General features: G+C 41.5%; 1 protein-coding gene across 3 annotated transcripts in view; it reads left to right on the top strand.

Annotated features, from left to right (window-relative positions):
* The window catches only part of suox (sulfite oxidase), a 147008-nt gene that overhangs the window by 98952 nt on the left and 30171 nt on the right, over positions 1-17885 (top strand). For all 3 annotated transcript variants that reach the window (XM_079530828.1, XM_079530827.1, XM_079530829.1), the window contains exon 2: positions 16872-16945. In XM_079530828.1, coding sequence (XP_079386954.1) covers positions 16884-16945 — 62 coding nt within the window. In that variant the 5' untranslated portion in view covers positions 16872-16883. The remainder of the gene's footprint in view (positions 1-16871; positions 16946-17885) is intronic.

Below are 17885 nucleotides of genomic sequence, written 5' to 3'. Positions count from 1 at the left end.
AGTGACGCTAAACTAAACTATGTCTGAAGAACAAGTCACGTCAATCTTTTTTCACATGTTTTTGATTGATTGAAGAATTTATTAACAGTTTGCAGAATTACAGTACATTTCAAGCACAAACTCAATACAAAGGCTGTTAACTGTGAGTGGACGACCCAATTAAGCATTACACTTGTTTCCAATAGGGTCCACCATGTTCAAATCATCAAAACATTTAGAGACGTACAAATAGACACTTCTATAGACAGAACAGGAATTCATCATAAAGGAGGTAAAAGGGGAAAAGAAACATATACAGTGAGGGGAAAAAAAGGGGTGGGCGGTGGGGGGGATTCACGTTCAGCTCCGTGATGATTTACACTGTGGTTTATTTATGATATTTAGAAGGAAGGAGGGAAACACCACAGTGAGGGAAGACAGTTTATTTCACTTTGTTTTGGGTTATTCTCGGTTTATTTTGCATCACAAGTTGTTGTTTACTTTGCAGTTAAACACCGGCTTCTGTTATGCTGTAATATATCTATCTATGGTTCAAATGACGCTCAGAGCTAATTATAATATCCATCCTGATCCAGCAGCATCACTATAAAACCTTTTAAACGCAGAGACATGTTAGCCCCAAAACGTTCCTCAGTCCCTACGCTCATTCTGTAGCCCCAAAACGTTCCTCAGTCCCTGAGCTCATTCTGTAGCCCCATAGGGTCCCTCAGTCCCTACACTCATTCTGTAGCCCCAATACGTTCCTCAGTCCCTACGCTCATTCTGTAGCCCCATAGGGTCCCTCAGTCCCTATGCTCATTCTGTAGCCCCAATACGTTCCTCAGTCCCTACGCTCATTCTGTAGCCCCATAGGGTCCCTCAGTCCCTATGCTCATTCTGTAGCCCCAAAACGTTCCTCAGTCCCTGAGCTCATTCTGTAGCCCCAACACGTTCCTCAGTCCCTGAGCTCATTCTGTAGCCCCATAGGGTCCCTCAGTCCCTACGCTCATTCTGTAGCCCCAACACGTTCCTCAGTCCCTACGCTCATTCTGTAGCCCCAAAACGTTCCTCAGTCCCTACGCTCATTCTGAAGCCCCATAGGGTCCCTCAGTCCCTACGCTCATTCTGTAGCCCCAAAACGTTCCTCAGTCCCTACGCTCATTCTGTAGCCCCAATACGTTCCTCAGTCCCTACGCTCATTCTGTAGCTCCGAGATGAACCAGCGTAGGGACTGAGGGAACGTATTGGGCTCTGGTCAGAGCACTGGACCAACTGGACCAGGGCTACTAACATAGTCCTGGTCAGAGCACTGGACCAGGGCTACTAACTAGGGATGCCAGAAAGTGACCATCAGCCAAATCGAATAATCGACAGCTCTGCCGATTAATAATCGATTAATTGAACCCCCATTTTAATCAATATCAGATAAAACTTTTAAGATTTTATATTATGCACATGCCATGGTCACATAACCATTATATGTTGAGTGCATGCTTTGATGGTTACAGTTTTATAATCAGTTTTGATGAGTAAACCTTTGTGGAGATCTTCTCAGTTCTCATTATATGCTAGTTACTGCCATTCAGGATGGAAAATGAAATCCATTTGGATTTGGGGAGAAGTAGTTTCATAAGGGGCTGGTATAAAGTACTTGATATAAACAGAAAACGTTCAGTTCACTAGTCTACACTCTACTCTACAACTGCCTTCATTTCATCTGATTGTCTGTCTGGCAGGCACTTAACAAGCGATCGTTAACTGTGTCTGTTAGAGAGAGAGAGGCTTTGCTCAACTTGATTTATACTTATATTCTCCACTCTGATGAAGGTACATGTTCGATATATCATGCAGCCTTACTTATTAGCCTATATTTTGGCTATTAAAAATGTCATAATCGGAGACTCCGACGATTAATCGGAAAATCGATTAATCGGCGGCATCCCTACTACTAACATAGTCCTGGTCAGAGCACTGGACCAGGGCTACTAACATAGTCCTGGTCAGAGCACTGGACCAGGGCTACTAACATAGTCCTGGTCAGAGCACTGGACCAGGACTATACTGTCAACAGGGTAACCAGAGAACTCGCCGTGGTTTAGTGCATTTTAGTTTTACTTCATCCTCACCTTTATTTAAATTGCATTGAAATGAGAGAGAGAGAGAGAGAGAGAGAGGATAGTTGTTTAGAGTTCATGTATCGGAGTGTCTCAGAGACTCTGATGATGGCCTCATAGTCTAATATCCTCCCTGGTCCACAGGGATGTCCCTTTGGTCTAGTGGGTTAATATGTTGGACTTTCACATGGGAGGCCTGAGTTCGAATCCCGGGCGTTACATTTACACAAATTAAGTAGAGAGGATAGTTGTTTAGAGTTCACAGTTCACACTATAGATGAAGTAGGAATGCTAAAGTTTAAACACCAAAGTTTAGGGTTAACACAGGGCATTATCATCACTTTATGATGAATACACATTGCTACACTTGCATGATATCTGCTGTAATATCTGTTGTCTCTGACTTGCACAAGACAGACTGTGATATTGTGCCTTATTCTTATTTATCTTTTGGAGCACGGACCTTATCTAGCTCTGGGCCATAGCTCTAGAACCCAAGATATTGTCCTGTTATCTTGACGTTATCCATTGGTTACCTTCCCTATTCTTATTCTCATGACTGTATATATATATATATAAACTTTTGCTGCAGCAGTGGAGTCAGCCTGTCAGGGGTCCTTGAGGGAGTTCCAGGGGGTCCCCAGCTAAATGATAGTTTGGAATCAAATGGACCCTTATGGGTCTGTAACTCTATAACGGGTCCATTTGGTTCCATTTGTAAACCCTCTGAGTTAAATTTACATTGATTTTTACAATATAAATTCAGGTCTCCCTCAGAGATATAAATGCCATTAAATGCGGGTCCATAGTCTATTGGATGTCAAACTGGGGGTCCTTGAAATGTAACTGGTTGAGAGTCACTGCTAGAGATGTTAATATCTTCTCTTATGGGGGTCCCTGGAATGTCTTTTCAAATGTGAGCTAATTAGTGTCAATTTGGGGGTCCTTGACATGAAGAGGTTTGAGAACCAGTGGCTACAGTTACAGTAGCTACAGTCTGTGCATCGTTGTGATAACAATAGATTACATTATCGATGTCACGATAAGAGTGGCCTGTTAAATATATTAATATTAAATATATCTCGTGGGATCAAATTATTTACTGTGACAGGATTTAATGTATAGCTTTTATAGCCGTGCTTTGTGGTGTTTGTTATCAGGGCTAAGCTTTAGTAGCAAGTGATTAATTGATAAGCTAAATGATTCCAGCAGGTTGTAAATGAGGAGGTGGCTGATACTGATAGCTCTGGTTGTTCACCATGTCTTATTGTGGGTTAGAATAACTAATTAGAATAATTAATAAATTAGGTGGCTGTACTATACTATAGAGACTCTTATTGTGGATTAGAACATATACTTTATTCCACTTACACCATCTTCAAAGTTCAAACGATGTTTAAAGGACCACTTCACCACTTTTAAACCGATCTTCATATAATTGGTCCTCACTAATGTTAATTTTCCTACTCGGTCTGTGTCTCATAGGAGGACTGTGGGCAGTTCAGAAACCAGTCTGTGTCTCATAGGAGGGCTGTGGGCGGTTCAGAAACCAGATGAAGCAGGGACCCCCTTAGCTGAGAGAGATGAAGCAGGGACCCCTTAGCTGAGAGAGATGAAGCAGGGACCCCTTAGCTGAGAGAGCGATGAAGCAGGGACCCCCTTAGCTGAGAGAGAGATGAAGCAGGGACCCCTTAGCTGAGAGAGATGAAGCAGGGACCCCTTAGCTGAGAGAGATGAAGCAGGGACCCCCTTAGCTGAGAGAGATGAAGCAGGGACCCCCTTAGCTGAGAGAGAGATGAAGCAGGGACCCCTTAGCTGAGAGAGATGAAGCAGGGACCCCTTAGCTGAGAGAGATGAAGCAGGGACCCCTTAGCTGAGAGAGATGAAGCAGGGACCCCCTTAGCTGAGAGAGATGAAGCAGGGACCCCCTTAGAGAGAGATGAAGCAGGGACCCCCTTAGCTGAGAGAGATGAAGCAGGGACCCCCTTAGCTGAGAGAGATGAAGCAGGGACCCCCTTAGAGAGAGATGAAGCAGGGACCCCCTTAGAGAGAGATGAAGCAGGGACCCCCTTAGCTGAGAGAGATGAAGCAGGGACCCCTTAGCTGAGAGAGATGAAGCAGGGACCCCCTTAGCTGAGAGAGATGAAGCAGGGACCCCCTTAGCTGAGAGAGATGAAGCAGGGACCCCTTAGCTGAGAGAGATGAAGCAGGGACCCCTTAGCTGAGAGAGATGAAGCAGGGACCCCTTAGCTGAGAGAGATGAAGCAGGGACCCCCCCACATATTGTATAGTGGTTGCAGATTAAACTTTTTCATAGTTTTGTAGACTTGTTTGACAGCTCTGTCATATGGTTGATTGATATGATTGACAGCTCTGTCATATGATTGATGGATGTGATTGACAGCTCTATCATAATTGATTGACAGCTCTGTCATATGATTGATTGACAGCTCTGTCACCCATATGATTGATTGACAGCTCTGTCATCAAATTCATGTTTGTGTTAGGGGATGTCCCCCGATCACGTTATTTTGAGTACCTGCCGATACCGATGTTTCCCGATCCGATATTTATATTTAAAAAATCACACCCGTGTGAACTGAGTGGTGTAAGGTTGTAAGGATCTTTGGCTTCAAGGGTCTCAAAGACTGAATGGCCTTTAGGTCTGATTCTGGTAGGGTCGTCTTCTGATGTGATGATTTGTGACCATGAAGTTGATTCAGCTGGAGTTTTTGTCCGATGTGAGGTATTATATAAGGTAAGGTATTATATAGCCTGATCAGCTCTGATCTGACGTAATGAAATCACACCCGGATGTGATTTCACAACTGGCTTTTTTTGTGCAGAAAAAATGAGCACGGTTGCTACGGTCATCCAGTTCACCCGGGTGTGATTTAATTACGTCAGAAATTATTTTGAACATAGCAACCATGCTCATTTTTTCTGCACACAAAAGCCAGTTGTAGGAGTGGTTTACACCACTCAAAAAAAATTATAGAACACTTAAGCCATGTCACAATAGTGCAATGTCCAGTCTAATATCATGATATGGATATAATATTGATATTATATCCCCATGGTATTTGAGGGCCCCCCCTGTATAGAGGCCTTTGAGGGCCCCCCCCTGTATAGAGGCCTTTGAGGGCCCCCCCCTGTTTAGGGGCCTTTGAGGGCCCCCCCCTATATAAGAGCCTTTGAGCCCCCCCCCCCCCCCTGTATAGGGGCCTTTGAGGGCCCCCCCTTGTATAGGGGCCTTTGAGGGCCCCCCCCTGTATAGGGGCCTTTGAGGCCCCCCCCCCGTATAGGGGCCTTTGAGGGCCCCCCCCTATAAAAGAGCCTTTGAGCCCCCCCCCCCCTGTATAGGGGCCTTTGAGGGCCCCCCCCTGTATAGGGGCCTTTGAGCCCCCCCCCCCCCCCCCCTGTATAGGGGCCTTTGAGGGCCCTATACACTGATTTAGACAAACATTAAAAACATTGTCCCCAAAACAAACATTAAATGCCATTAACAATGAACACAGTTTAATGTTTGTTTTGTCTCTGAGAAAATCTGCATATGCACGTCAGAGGAAAACCTCGGCCAATAAGGGACTACGATTCTTATAAACTGCTATTTTGTGATGTTTTGTGTCGTATCCATTTATTTACCAACTCTCCATCATTTTAACTGGGGACCACCTTGAACCCCCTCAAGGACCACTGGTGGTCCCCGGACCAGTGGTTGAGAACCGCTGCATATACCCACTAATGAGTATGCTTCAACAACCATCCCGTTTAACCCATTTTGGGCGGGAACCCCTTTTGGTGTTTTAAACATTGTTATAATTTAGCTATTGAAAAATAGCAGATCTACAAGCTCATAGCGCGCCACCGAGTGGCGCGCTATGAGCTTGTACAGTAGGTCTGCTATTTTTGAAAAATCACACCCGTGTGAACTGAGTGGTGCAGTGACGTCACACACTAACCATAGCAACCGTGCTCATCTGTACGTGGCCCCACATACACAGACAAAGCTGGTTGTTGGAGTGGTTTGCAACTTTGCACCACTCAAAAATCGTGACAATGTGGCGCAAATCTTGGAATAATATATTCTTTCAGAGCCAACGTTTTTAACTCAAATCCTTGCTTCTGGGGTGGTTCCCCTGGAACTACATACTTTCAGATGGGGGTCGGCGGCTAAATACAGAAAATTCTGGGGCTCCTTGACATGAAATAGTCTTATTATAGAAACATGGGGTTTTCAGAAAACTGTCATGATTCAGAAGACCCAGGTCTAAATGGGTTAAAGAGAGTCTTATGTGAAAACCCCAGACAGTTTTTAAGTTACAGTTTTTAAGTTACAGTTTTTAAGTTATCTAATATCAAATATTTAGATATTTGATATTATTTTTTAGCTGCCCCACCATTAAAAACACGGCCCCCTCACGTATTAGAAGGACAATATCAGTCACCAGAAGAAAAAAAACAGGTATTTTCGATGAATCTATCATGATGAATCTATCATGATGAATCTATCGATGAATCTATCATGATGAATCTATCGATGAATCTATCATGATGAATCTATCATGATGAATCTATCGATGAATCTATCGATGAATCTATCATGATGAATCTATCGATGAATCTATCATGATGAATCTATCATGATGAATCTATCGATGAATCTATCGATGAATCTATCATGATGAATCTATCGATGAATCTATCATTGGTTAAAATGGAGTTTGAAGTTACAATGGGTTTGTATAGGAAGGGGGCGGGGCAACACAATTTATATCAAATGTAATTACTGAATCGAGCAACTTATAACCTGTCTGGGGTTCACATAAGAATTAAAACCTGTCTGGGGTTCACATAAGAATTAAAACCTGTCTGGTGTTCACATAAGAATTAAAACCTGTCTGGGGTTCACATAAGAATTAAAACCTGTCTGGGGTTCACATAAGAATTAAAACCTGTCTGGGGTTCACATAAGAATTAAAACCTGTCTGGGGTTCACATAAGAATTAAAACCTGTCTGGGGTTCACATAAGAATTAAAACCTGTCTGGGGTTCACATAAGAATTAAAACCTGTCTGGGGTTCACATAAGAATTAAAACCTGTCTGGGGTTCACATAAACCTGAGTAGACGATAATATGACCGAAAGTGTTTTTGAAAGTAAAATATCCCTTAAATCCCTTTTATTTTAGATATATATATTTTAGTATAACATAAACATTACAGAGACTTTAGTTGTTACTGTACAATACTTTAAAACAGTTGTCATGTTGCACACATGCCTAAAATAGCTCTTATTTGCGCCGCCCTCGTTGAAAACAATGTATTTCCAACTCCAGCTTGTCTCTCTCCACCCAGGATGGACCGCTGAGCCAAGGCCCAGCATGAACAGCGCTCCAGTGCTCAGTTTTCTGACCCCTCAATGACGCCACTCTCTCATAGCCCCTCCTCCACGCCCCTTAACCCTGATTGGCCTGTCAAATGAGGACAAGCCCCTCTTAACCCTGATTGGCTGTTGGCGGTGTAACCCCTGTTTAGTCTAATGAGGAGGAGTGGAGGGAATCGGGTCATCCCATTGGTTGCTGCTCACAGACTCGGCATCTGTTGGTAATGAAAAGGACACAAAACAACAAGGATATGCTTCATGAACAAACAGTAGTTATTTATTGAAATGTAGAGCTTGTAGATCGACCAAAAACACAAAGTTAGAATATAGCGGTCCTTGAGGGGGTTCCAGGTGGTCCCCATAGAGTTAGTAACCAAATGGACCACCAGTGGTCCTTGAGGGGGTTCCAGGTGGTCCCCATGCAGCTAAATGACAGAGAGTTGGTAACCAAATGGACCCTTATAGATCTTTAACTCTTTGAAAGAGTGTAAATGAAACCAAATTTACGCTCCCAAGAGTTAAATTATTGTTAAACATCTGCATTACTGGCCTGGGCCGTGGCTCAGCGGTCCATCCTGGGCCTTAGCGGTCCATCCTGGGCCTCAGCGGTCCATCCTGGGCCTCAGCGGTCCATCCTGGGCCGTGGCTCAGCGGTCCATCCTGGGCCTCAGCGGTCCATCCTGGGCCGTGGCTCAGCGGTCCATCCTGGGCCTCAGCGGTCCATCCTGGGCCTCAGCGGTCCATCCTGGGCCTCAGCGGTCCATTCTGGGCCCTGGCTCAGTGGTCCATCCTGGGCCTCAGCGGTCCATCCTGGGCCGTGGCTCAGCGGTCCATCCTGGGCCTTGGCTCAGAGGTCCATCCTGGGACGTGGCTCAGAGGTCCATCCTGGGCCGTGGCTCAGAGGTCCATCCTGGGCCGTGGCTCAGAGGTCCATCCTGGGCCGTGGCTCAGCGGTCCATCCTGGGCCGTGGCTCAGCGGTCCATCCTGGGCCGTGGCTCAGCGGTCCATCCTGGGCCGGTAGCCCGAGTCTGGCAGTGTGCCGCGGGTTCGACTCCCGATCCCGACGGCCTTTACTGCATGTCACCCCCCCCATCTCTCTCCCCCATTTCCTGTCAGCCTACTGTCTGTCCCTCCATAAAAACATATAAAATAAAGGCGAAAGCCGCAAAAAAGAAACATTTAAAAACATCTGCATTACTCTACAATAAGTCACACAATTAGAAAATGTTATTGTTATTTTCATCAACGTTTGCCTGTTATCTCTCCTAATAGCAGCAACATCAATAGGCCACAGCATGGAAACATTGTGGACTCATTCTTTAGTTCTGGGTCTGCATCAGATGGTCCATCCATGCCTCAGCATGGAAACGTTGTGGACTCATTCTTTAGTTCTGGGTCAGCATCAGATGGTCCATCCATGCCTCAGCATGGAAACGTTGTGGACTCATTCTTTAGTTCTGGGTCAGCATCAGATGGTCCATCCATGCCTCAGCATGGAAACGTTGTGGACTCATTCTTTAGTTCTGGGTCAGCATCAGATGGTCCATCCATGCCTCAGCATGGAAACGTTGTGGACTCATTCTTTAGTTCTGGGTCTGCATCAGATGGTCCATCCATGCCTCAGCATGGAAACGTTGTGGACTCATTCTTTAGTTCTGGGTCAGCATCAGATGGTCCATCCATGCCTCAGCATGGAAACGTTGTGGACTCATTCTTTAGTTCTGGGTCAGCATCAGATGGTCCATCCATGCCTCAAATGCACAATAAATAAATAATGGGCCTTGATCTGAAAAGAGTTGAAAACCACTGCTGTGCTTAACCCATTCTGGGCAGGAACCCCTGTTGGTGTTTTAAGCATTATGTTATGCTTTATCTACTGAAAAATAGCAGATCTACAAGCTCGTAGTGCGCCACCGAGTGGCGCACTACGAGCTTGTAGGTCTGCTATTTTTGAAAAGTCGTGGAAATGTGGTGCAAATCTTTGAATATATATTCCAGAGTGAACATTTTTAACTAAAATATTTGCTTCTGGGGGGTCCCTGGAACAACACATTTTGAGATGGGGGTCCGTGGCCCAATAGAGATAATTCTGGGGGTCCTTGACATGAAAAAGGTTGAGCACCACTGACATAGAAACATGGGTTTTTCAGAGAACTATTAGGATTTAGAAGCCTTTTTTTTAATCGACATCAGTCCAAACTGGGTTAAGGACTGTGATGATGATGTAAGGCAGTGCCTACCATTATTTCATATTTCATAACCAACCTGCCTGTTGTATTCCTGTTGTATTTATGATGTAAATCACTGGCTACCATTATTTCATAACCAACCTGCCTGTTGTATTCCTGTTGTATAAATGATGTAATGCACTGGCTACCATTATTTCATAACCAACCTGCCCGTTGTATTCATAAACCATGACGTTTATGGATGTCTTTAAACACTCACTCATCAGGGTGTAACTCTGGCCAAACAGCAGCTGGAGAGACAGAGTTCTGCAGTACATTTAGTTTATGGCGTAATAAATACTCTTAAAAACTCCTTCCCTGGGTCCTGTGGGGATAGGTTTATTTGTTTAGTTTATTGCCAGGCGGTCAGAAAGCACATTGTGATGTTTGTTCCAGGGGCAGAACCAAGTATATTACTTAACTTGAGTAATAATATTACGTCAAATCAAAATGCCCTTTGGCTGATTCTACAGGAATAGAAACTATATGAGTTGTTGGTCCTGTTACTATCTATGGATTCTAGTTCTACGGAAGCATGTTTATACTGTAGTGTACTATCTATGGATTCTAGTTCTATGGAAGCATGTTGGTACTGTAGTGTACTATCTATGGATTCTAGTTCTATGGAAGCATGTTGATACTGTAGTGTACTATCTATGGATTCTAGTTCTATGGAAGCATGTTGATACTGTAGTTTACTATCTATGGATTCTAGTTCTATGGAAGCATGTTGGTACTGTAGTGTACTATCTATGGATTCTAGTTCTATGGAAGCATGTTGATACTGTACTATCTATGGATTCTAGTTCTATGGAAGCATGTTGATACTGTACTATCTATGGATTCTAGTTCTATGGAAGCATGTTGATACTGTAGTGTACTATCTATGGATTCTAGTTCTATGGAAGCATGTTGGTACTGTACTATCTATGGATTCTAGTTCTATGGAAGCATGTTGATACTGTACTATCTATGGATTCTAGTTCTATGGAAGCATGTTGGTACTGTACTATCTATGGATTCTAGTTCTATGGAAGCATGTTGATACTGTACTATCTATGGATTCTAGTTCTATGGAAGCATGTTGATACTGTAGTGTACTATCTATGGATTCTAGTTCTATGGAAGCATGTTGATACTGTAGTGTACTATCTATGGATTCTAGTTCTATGGAAGCATGTTGATACTGTAGTGTACTATCTATGGATTCTAGTTCTATGGAAGCATGTTGGTACTGTAGTTTACTATCTATGGATTCTAGTTCTATGGAAGCATGTTGATACTGTACTATCTATGGATTCTAGTTCTATGGAAGCATGTTGATACTGTAGTGTACTATCTATGGATTCTAGTTCTATGGAAGCATGTTGATACTGTAGTGTACTATCTATGGATTCTAGTTCTATGGAAGCATGTTGATACTGTACTATCTATGGATTCTAGTTCTATGGAAGCATGTTGGTACTGTACTATCTATGGATTCTAGTTCTATGGAAGCATGTTGGTACTGTACTATCTATGGATTCTAGTTCTATGGAAGCATGTTGATACTGTAGTGTACTATCTATGGATTCTAGTTCTATGGAAGCATGTTGATACTGTAGTTTACTATCTATGGATTCTAGTTCTATGGAAGCATGTTGATACTGTACTATCTATGGATTCTAGTTCTATGGAAGCATGTTGATACTGTAGTGTACTATCTATGGATTCTAGTTCTATGGAAGCATGTTGGTACTGTAGTATCTATGGATTCTAGTTCTATGGAAGCATGTTGGTACTGTAGTGTACTATCTATGGATTCTAGTTCTATGGAAGCATGTTGATACTGTACTATCTATGGATTCTAGTTCTATGGAAGCATGTTGATACTGTACTATCTATGGATTCTAGTTCTATGGAAGCATGTTGATACTGTACTATCTATGGATTCTAGTTCTATGGAAGCATGTTGATACTGTAGTATCTATGGATTCTAGTTCTATGGAAGCATGTTGGTACTGTAGTGTACTATCTATGGATTCTAGTTCTATGGAAGCATGTTGATACTGTACTATCTATGGATTCTAGTTCTATGGAAGCATGTTGATACTGTACTATCTATGGATTCTAGTTCTATGGAAGCATGTTGGTACTGTACTATCTATGGATTCTAGTTCTATGGAAGCATGTTGATACTGTACTATCTATGGATTCTAGTTCTATGGAAGCATGTTGATACTGTACTATCTATGGATTCTAGTTCTATGGAAGCATGTTGATACTGTACTATCTATGGATTCTAGTTCTATGGAAGCATGTTGATACTGTAGTGTACTATCTATGGATTCTAGTTCTATGGAAGCATGTTGATACTGTAGTGTACTATCTATGGATTCTAGTTCTATGGAAGCATGTTGATACTGTAGTGTACTATCTATGGATTCTAGTTCTATGGAAGCATGTTGGTACTGTAGTTTACTATCTATGGATTCTAGTTCTATGGAAGCATGTTGATACTGTACTATCTATGGATTCTAGTTCTATGGAAGCATGTTGATACTGTAGTGTACTATCTATGGATTCTAGTTCTATGGAAGCATGTTGATACTGTAGTGTACTATCTATGGATTCTAGTTCTATGGAAGCATGTTGATACTGTACTATCTATGGATTCTAGTTCTATGGAAGCATGTTGGTACTGTACTATCTATGGATTCTAGTTCTATGGAAGCATGTTGGTACTGTACTATCTATGGATTCTAGTTCTATGGAAGCATGTTGATACTGTAGTGTACTATCTATGGATTCTAGTTCTATGGAAGCATGTTGATACTGTAGTTTACTATCTATGGATTCTAGTTCTATGGAAGCATGTTGATACTGTACTATCTATGGATTCTAGTTCTATGGAAGCATGTTGATACTGTAGTGTACTATCTATGGATTCTAGTTCTATGGAAGCATGTTGGTACTGTAGTATCTATGGATTCTAGTTCTATGGAAGCATGTTGGTACTGTACTATCTATGGATTCTAGTTCTATGGAAGCATGTTGATACTGTAGTGTACTATCTATGGATTCTAGTTCTATGGAAGCATGTTGATACTGTACTATCTATGGATTCTAGTTCTATGGAAGCATGTTGATACTGTACTATCTATGGATTCTAGTTCTATGGAAGCATGTTGATACTGTACTATCTATGGATTCTAGTTCTATGGAAGCATGTTGATACTGTAGTATCTATGGATTCTAGTTCTATGGAAGCATGTTGGTACTGTAGTGTACTATCTATGGATTCTAGTTCTATGGAAGCATGTTGATACTGTACTATCTATGGATTCTAGTTCTATGGAAGCATGTTGATACTGTACTATCTATGGATTCTAGTTCTATGGAAGCATGTTGGTACTGTACTATCTATGGATTCTAGTTCTATGGAAGCATGTTGATACTGTACTATCTATGGATTCTAGTTCTATGGAAGCATGTTGATACTGTACTATCTATGGATTCTAGTTCTATGGAAGCATGTTGATACTGTACTATCTATGGATTCTAGTTCTATGGAAGCATGTTGATACTGTAGTGTACTATCTATGGATTCTAGTTCTATGGAAGCATGTTGATACTGTAGTGTACTATCTATGGATTCTAGTTCTATGGAAGCATGTTGGTACTGTAGTTTACTATCTATGGATTCTAGTTCTATGGAAGCATGTTGATACTGTACTATCTATGGATTCTAGTTCTATGGAAGCATGTTGATACTGTAGTGTACTATCTATGGATTCTAGTTCTATGGAAGCATGTTGATACTGTAGTGTACTATCTATGGATTCTAGTTCTATGGAAGCATGTTGATACTGTACTATCTATGGATTCTAGTTCTATGGAAGCATGTTGATACTGTAGTGTACTATCTATGGATTCTAGTTCTATGGAAGCATGTTGGTACTGTAGTATCTATGGATTCTAGTTCTATGGAAGCATGTTGGTACTGTACTATCTATGGATTCTAGTTCTATGGAAGCATGTTGGTACTGTACTATCTATGGATTCTAGTTCTATGGAAGCATGTTGGTACTGTACTATCTATGGATTCTAGTTCTATGGAAGCATGTTGATACTGTAGTGTACTATCTATGGATTCTAGTTCTATGGAAGCATGTTGATACTGTAGTTTACTATCTATGGATTCTAGTTCTATGGAAGCATGTTGATACTGTACTATCTATGGATTCTAGTTCTATGGAAGCATGTTGATACTGTAGTGTACTATCTATGGATTCTAGTTCTATGGAAGCATGTTGGTACTGTAGTATCTATGGATTCTAGTTCTATGGAAGCATGTTGGTACTGTACTATCTATGGATTCTAGTTCTATGGAAGCATGTTGGTACTGTACTATCTATGGATTCTAGTTCTATGGAAGCATGTTGGTACTGTACTATCTATGGATTCTAGTTCTATGGAAGCATGTTGGTACTGTACTATCTATGGATTCTAGTTCTATGGAAGCATGTTGATACTGTAGTTTACTATCTATGGATTCTAGTTCTATGGAAGCATGTTGATACTGTACTATCTATGGATTCTAGTTCTATGGAAGCATGTTGATACTGTAGTGTACTATCTATGGATTCTAGTTCTATGGAAGCATGTTGATACTGTAGTGTACTATCTATGGATTCTAGTTCTATGGAAGCATGTTGATACTGTACTATCTATGGATTCTAGTTCTATGGAAGCATGTTGATACTGTACTATCTATGGATTCTAGTTCTATGGAAGCATGTTGATACTGTAGTGTACTATCTATGGATTCTAGTTCTATGGAAGCATGTTGGTACTGTACTATCTATGGATTCTAGTTCTATAGAAGCATGTTGGTACTGTAGTGTACTATCTATGGATTCTAGTTCTATGGAAGCATGTTGGTACTGTACTATCTATGGATTCTAGTTCTATGGAAGCATGTTGGTACTGTACTATCTATGGATTCTAGTTCTATGGAAGCATGTTGATACTGTACTATCTATGGATTCTAGTTCTATAGAAGCATGTTGGTACTGTAGTGTACTATCTATGGATTCTAGTTCTATGGAAGCATGTTGGTACTGTACTATCTATGGATTATAGTTCTATGGAAGCATGTTGATACTGTAGTGTACTATCTATGGATTCTAGTTCTATGGAAGCATGTTGATACTGTAGTTTACTATCTATGGATTCTAGTTCTATGGAAGCATGTTGATACTGTAGTGTACTATCTATGGATTCTAGTTCTATGGAATTGTTCCGCAGCGAAAATAGCTGATTAATCTAGCTTGTAGATCTTGTAGATCTTGTAGATCGTCCGTAATTTGGTTGTTGGTTATTTTAGAGTATTTAAAGGTCAAACTAACAATGGAATGAAGAGCCAATTGGTCCAAGTAGCAGAATAGAATAACATGTTTAGAAGCATCTTCCATAAAACTATGGAAGCATAAAGCTGCCAAAATTCAAATGAAATGGCAAAATACGAAAAGTCAAGAGAAATGCTTTTTCATTTTCAGGTTAATTAATGCATTTCTTGAGACAAAAATAAATCTAAAATGCAAAAGCGTTTACATTTAAACTACAGATGTGCTCATTCTATGACACAATTCAAATTATAAATAAAAGATCATTTGATTTTAAATTTTCAAAAAATGGCCTGCTAATTTGGGGAGAATATTAAAATGAAAATGCAATTTAGAAAAAGCAAAAGCAAATCACGTTGCATTTTCATTTTCAAATTGGCGTGTGTACGATTTGAAAATGCGATGTGATTTTCTTTAGCTTTTTCATCCAGTCATAGAATGAGCACACCTGGAGATGAAATGTAAATGCTATTGCATTATATATTCACTTAAATGTGTTCATTATCTGAAGGTTAAAAAGCATTTATCTTATTTCATTTGAATTTTCTAAATTGCATTTTCATTTTAATATTGTCCACTAATTAGGGCATTTTTTGAAAATTGGAAATCAAATGATCTTTTTTTTTATCATTTTAATTGTGTCATAGAATGACCACATCTGTAGATTAAATGTAAATTCTATTGCATTTTAGATTTATTTTTGTCTCAAGAAATGCGTTAATGATCTGAAAATTAAAAAGCATTTCTCTTATTTCAATTGACTTTCCGTTTCATTTGAATTTTGGCAGCTTTAAACCCTATTGGTCTCAAAGCAAAGGTTAAATAATTCTAATAAACATATTTTATTTAGCTTTATTCCATGTGCAGTTCTTTACTTTACTGTATCCGATCTGACTACTACTGTGTCTTTCCTCCTCCAGAACACCTAGGACTGCTACTGCTACTGCTACTGCTACTGCTACTGCTACTGCTACTGTGTCTTTCCTCCTCCAGAACACCTAGGTCTACTACTGCTACTGCTACTACTACTACTACTGCTACTGTGTCTTTCCTCCTCCAGAACACCTAGGTCTACTACTGCTACTGCTACTGCTACTGCTACTGTGTCTTTCCTCCTCCAGAACACCTAGGTCTACTACTGCTACTGCTACTACTACTACTACTGCTACTGTGTCTTTCCTCCTCCAGAACACCTAGGTCTACTACTGCTACTGCTACTGCTACTGCTACTGCTACTGTGTCTTTCCTCCTCCAGAACACCTAACCCTAGGTCTACTACTGCTACTGCTACTGCTACTGCTACTACTGCTACTGCTACTGCTACTGCTACTACTACTGCTACTGCTACTGCTACTGCTGCTACTACTATTACTGCTGCTGCTACTGCTACTGCTACTACTACTGCTACTGCTACTACTACTGCTACTGCTACTACTACTGCTACTGCTACTACTACTGCTACTGTGTCTTTCCTCCTCCAGAACACCTAACCCTAGGTCTACTACTGCTACTGCTACTGCTACTGCTACTGCTACTGCTACTACTACTGCTACTGCTGCTACTACTATTACTGCTGCTGCTACTGCTACTGCTACTACTACTGCTACTGCTACTGCTACTGCTACTGCTACTACTGCTGCTGCTGCTACTACTATTACTGCTGCTGCTGCTGCTGCTACTGCTGCTGCTGCTGCTGCTGCTGCTACTGCTACTACTGCTGCTACTACTACTACTACTACTACTACTACTACTACTTACTGTGTCTTTCCTCCTCCAGAACACCAATGCAATGCTGTGTCTCAGACACTGTCAACGGCTGACAAGACTGGGACCGCTCAACAATACACACAGGTACAGTAACATTATACAGTACGTACAGACAGACAGACAGACAGACAGACAGACAGACAGACAGACAGACAGACACTGTCAACGGCTGACGAGACTGGGACCGCTCAACAATACACACAGGTACAGTAACATTATACAGTACGTACAGACAGACAGACAGACAGACAGACAGACAGACAGACAGACAGACAGACAGACACTGTCAACGGCTGACGAGACTGGGACCACAAAGTCCCAGTCTCGTCAGACTTACACAAAGGTACTAAAGGGGGCTGTTATATAATTGTATGTGTACTAGAGACTAGAGACACGGTTGGATGGCACTTACACCCGCCTTCTAATGAGAGCGAAAAATCTGTCTTGGAAGAGCCACCCATCGACTAATCTAATATACAGCAACCTTCCCTGTGTTTCTACACTAGTCCACCCATCGACTAATCTAATATACGGCAACCTTCCCTGTGTTTCTACACTAGTCCACCCATCGACTAATCTAATATACGGCAACCTTCCCTGTGTTTCTACACTAGTCCGGTCCAGAAGAACACAGTTTTCCGGCCACTGCTACAGAGCTGACAATGAGGTTATATCTTCCCTTCTTCTCTGGAGTCCTAACTCAAAGCAGACCAGAGGTAGAAAGCTGTCGTTCCATGATGTCATCGCTAGGGACACATGATGTCATCGCTAGGGACACATGATGTCATCGCTAGGGACACATGATGTCATCGCTAGGGACACATGCATCAGTAAGCAGGAACTGGGGATGGCAATGAAGAACCGGAAAGTCTGGCGTGATATTGTGAAATCCATGATCTCGACCGCGGTCGAAAAATGATTATGATGATGTATGTGTTGTCTAGGGTGAACAGAACCCCAGAACCAAACATTCATTTGAGGGACAGAAGTATCTCTTGTGTGAGAAAGGACGGGGTTAACAACT

Source organism: Electrona antarctica (genome assembly GCF_951216825.1).
Source record: "Electrona antarctica genome assembly, contig: scaffold_205, whole genome shotgun sequence".
Lineage (NCBI taxonomy): Eukaryota > Metazoa > Chordata > Actinopteri > Myctophiformes > Myctophidae > Electrona > Electrona antarctica.
The sequence above is the reverse complement of the archived record's forward strand: the minus strand, read 5'-3'. Positions and strand labels throughout refer to the sequence as shown.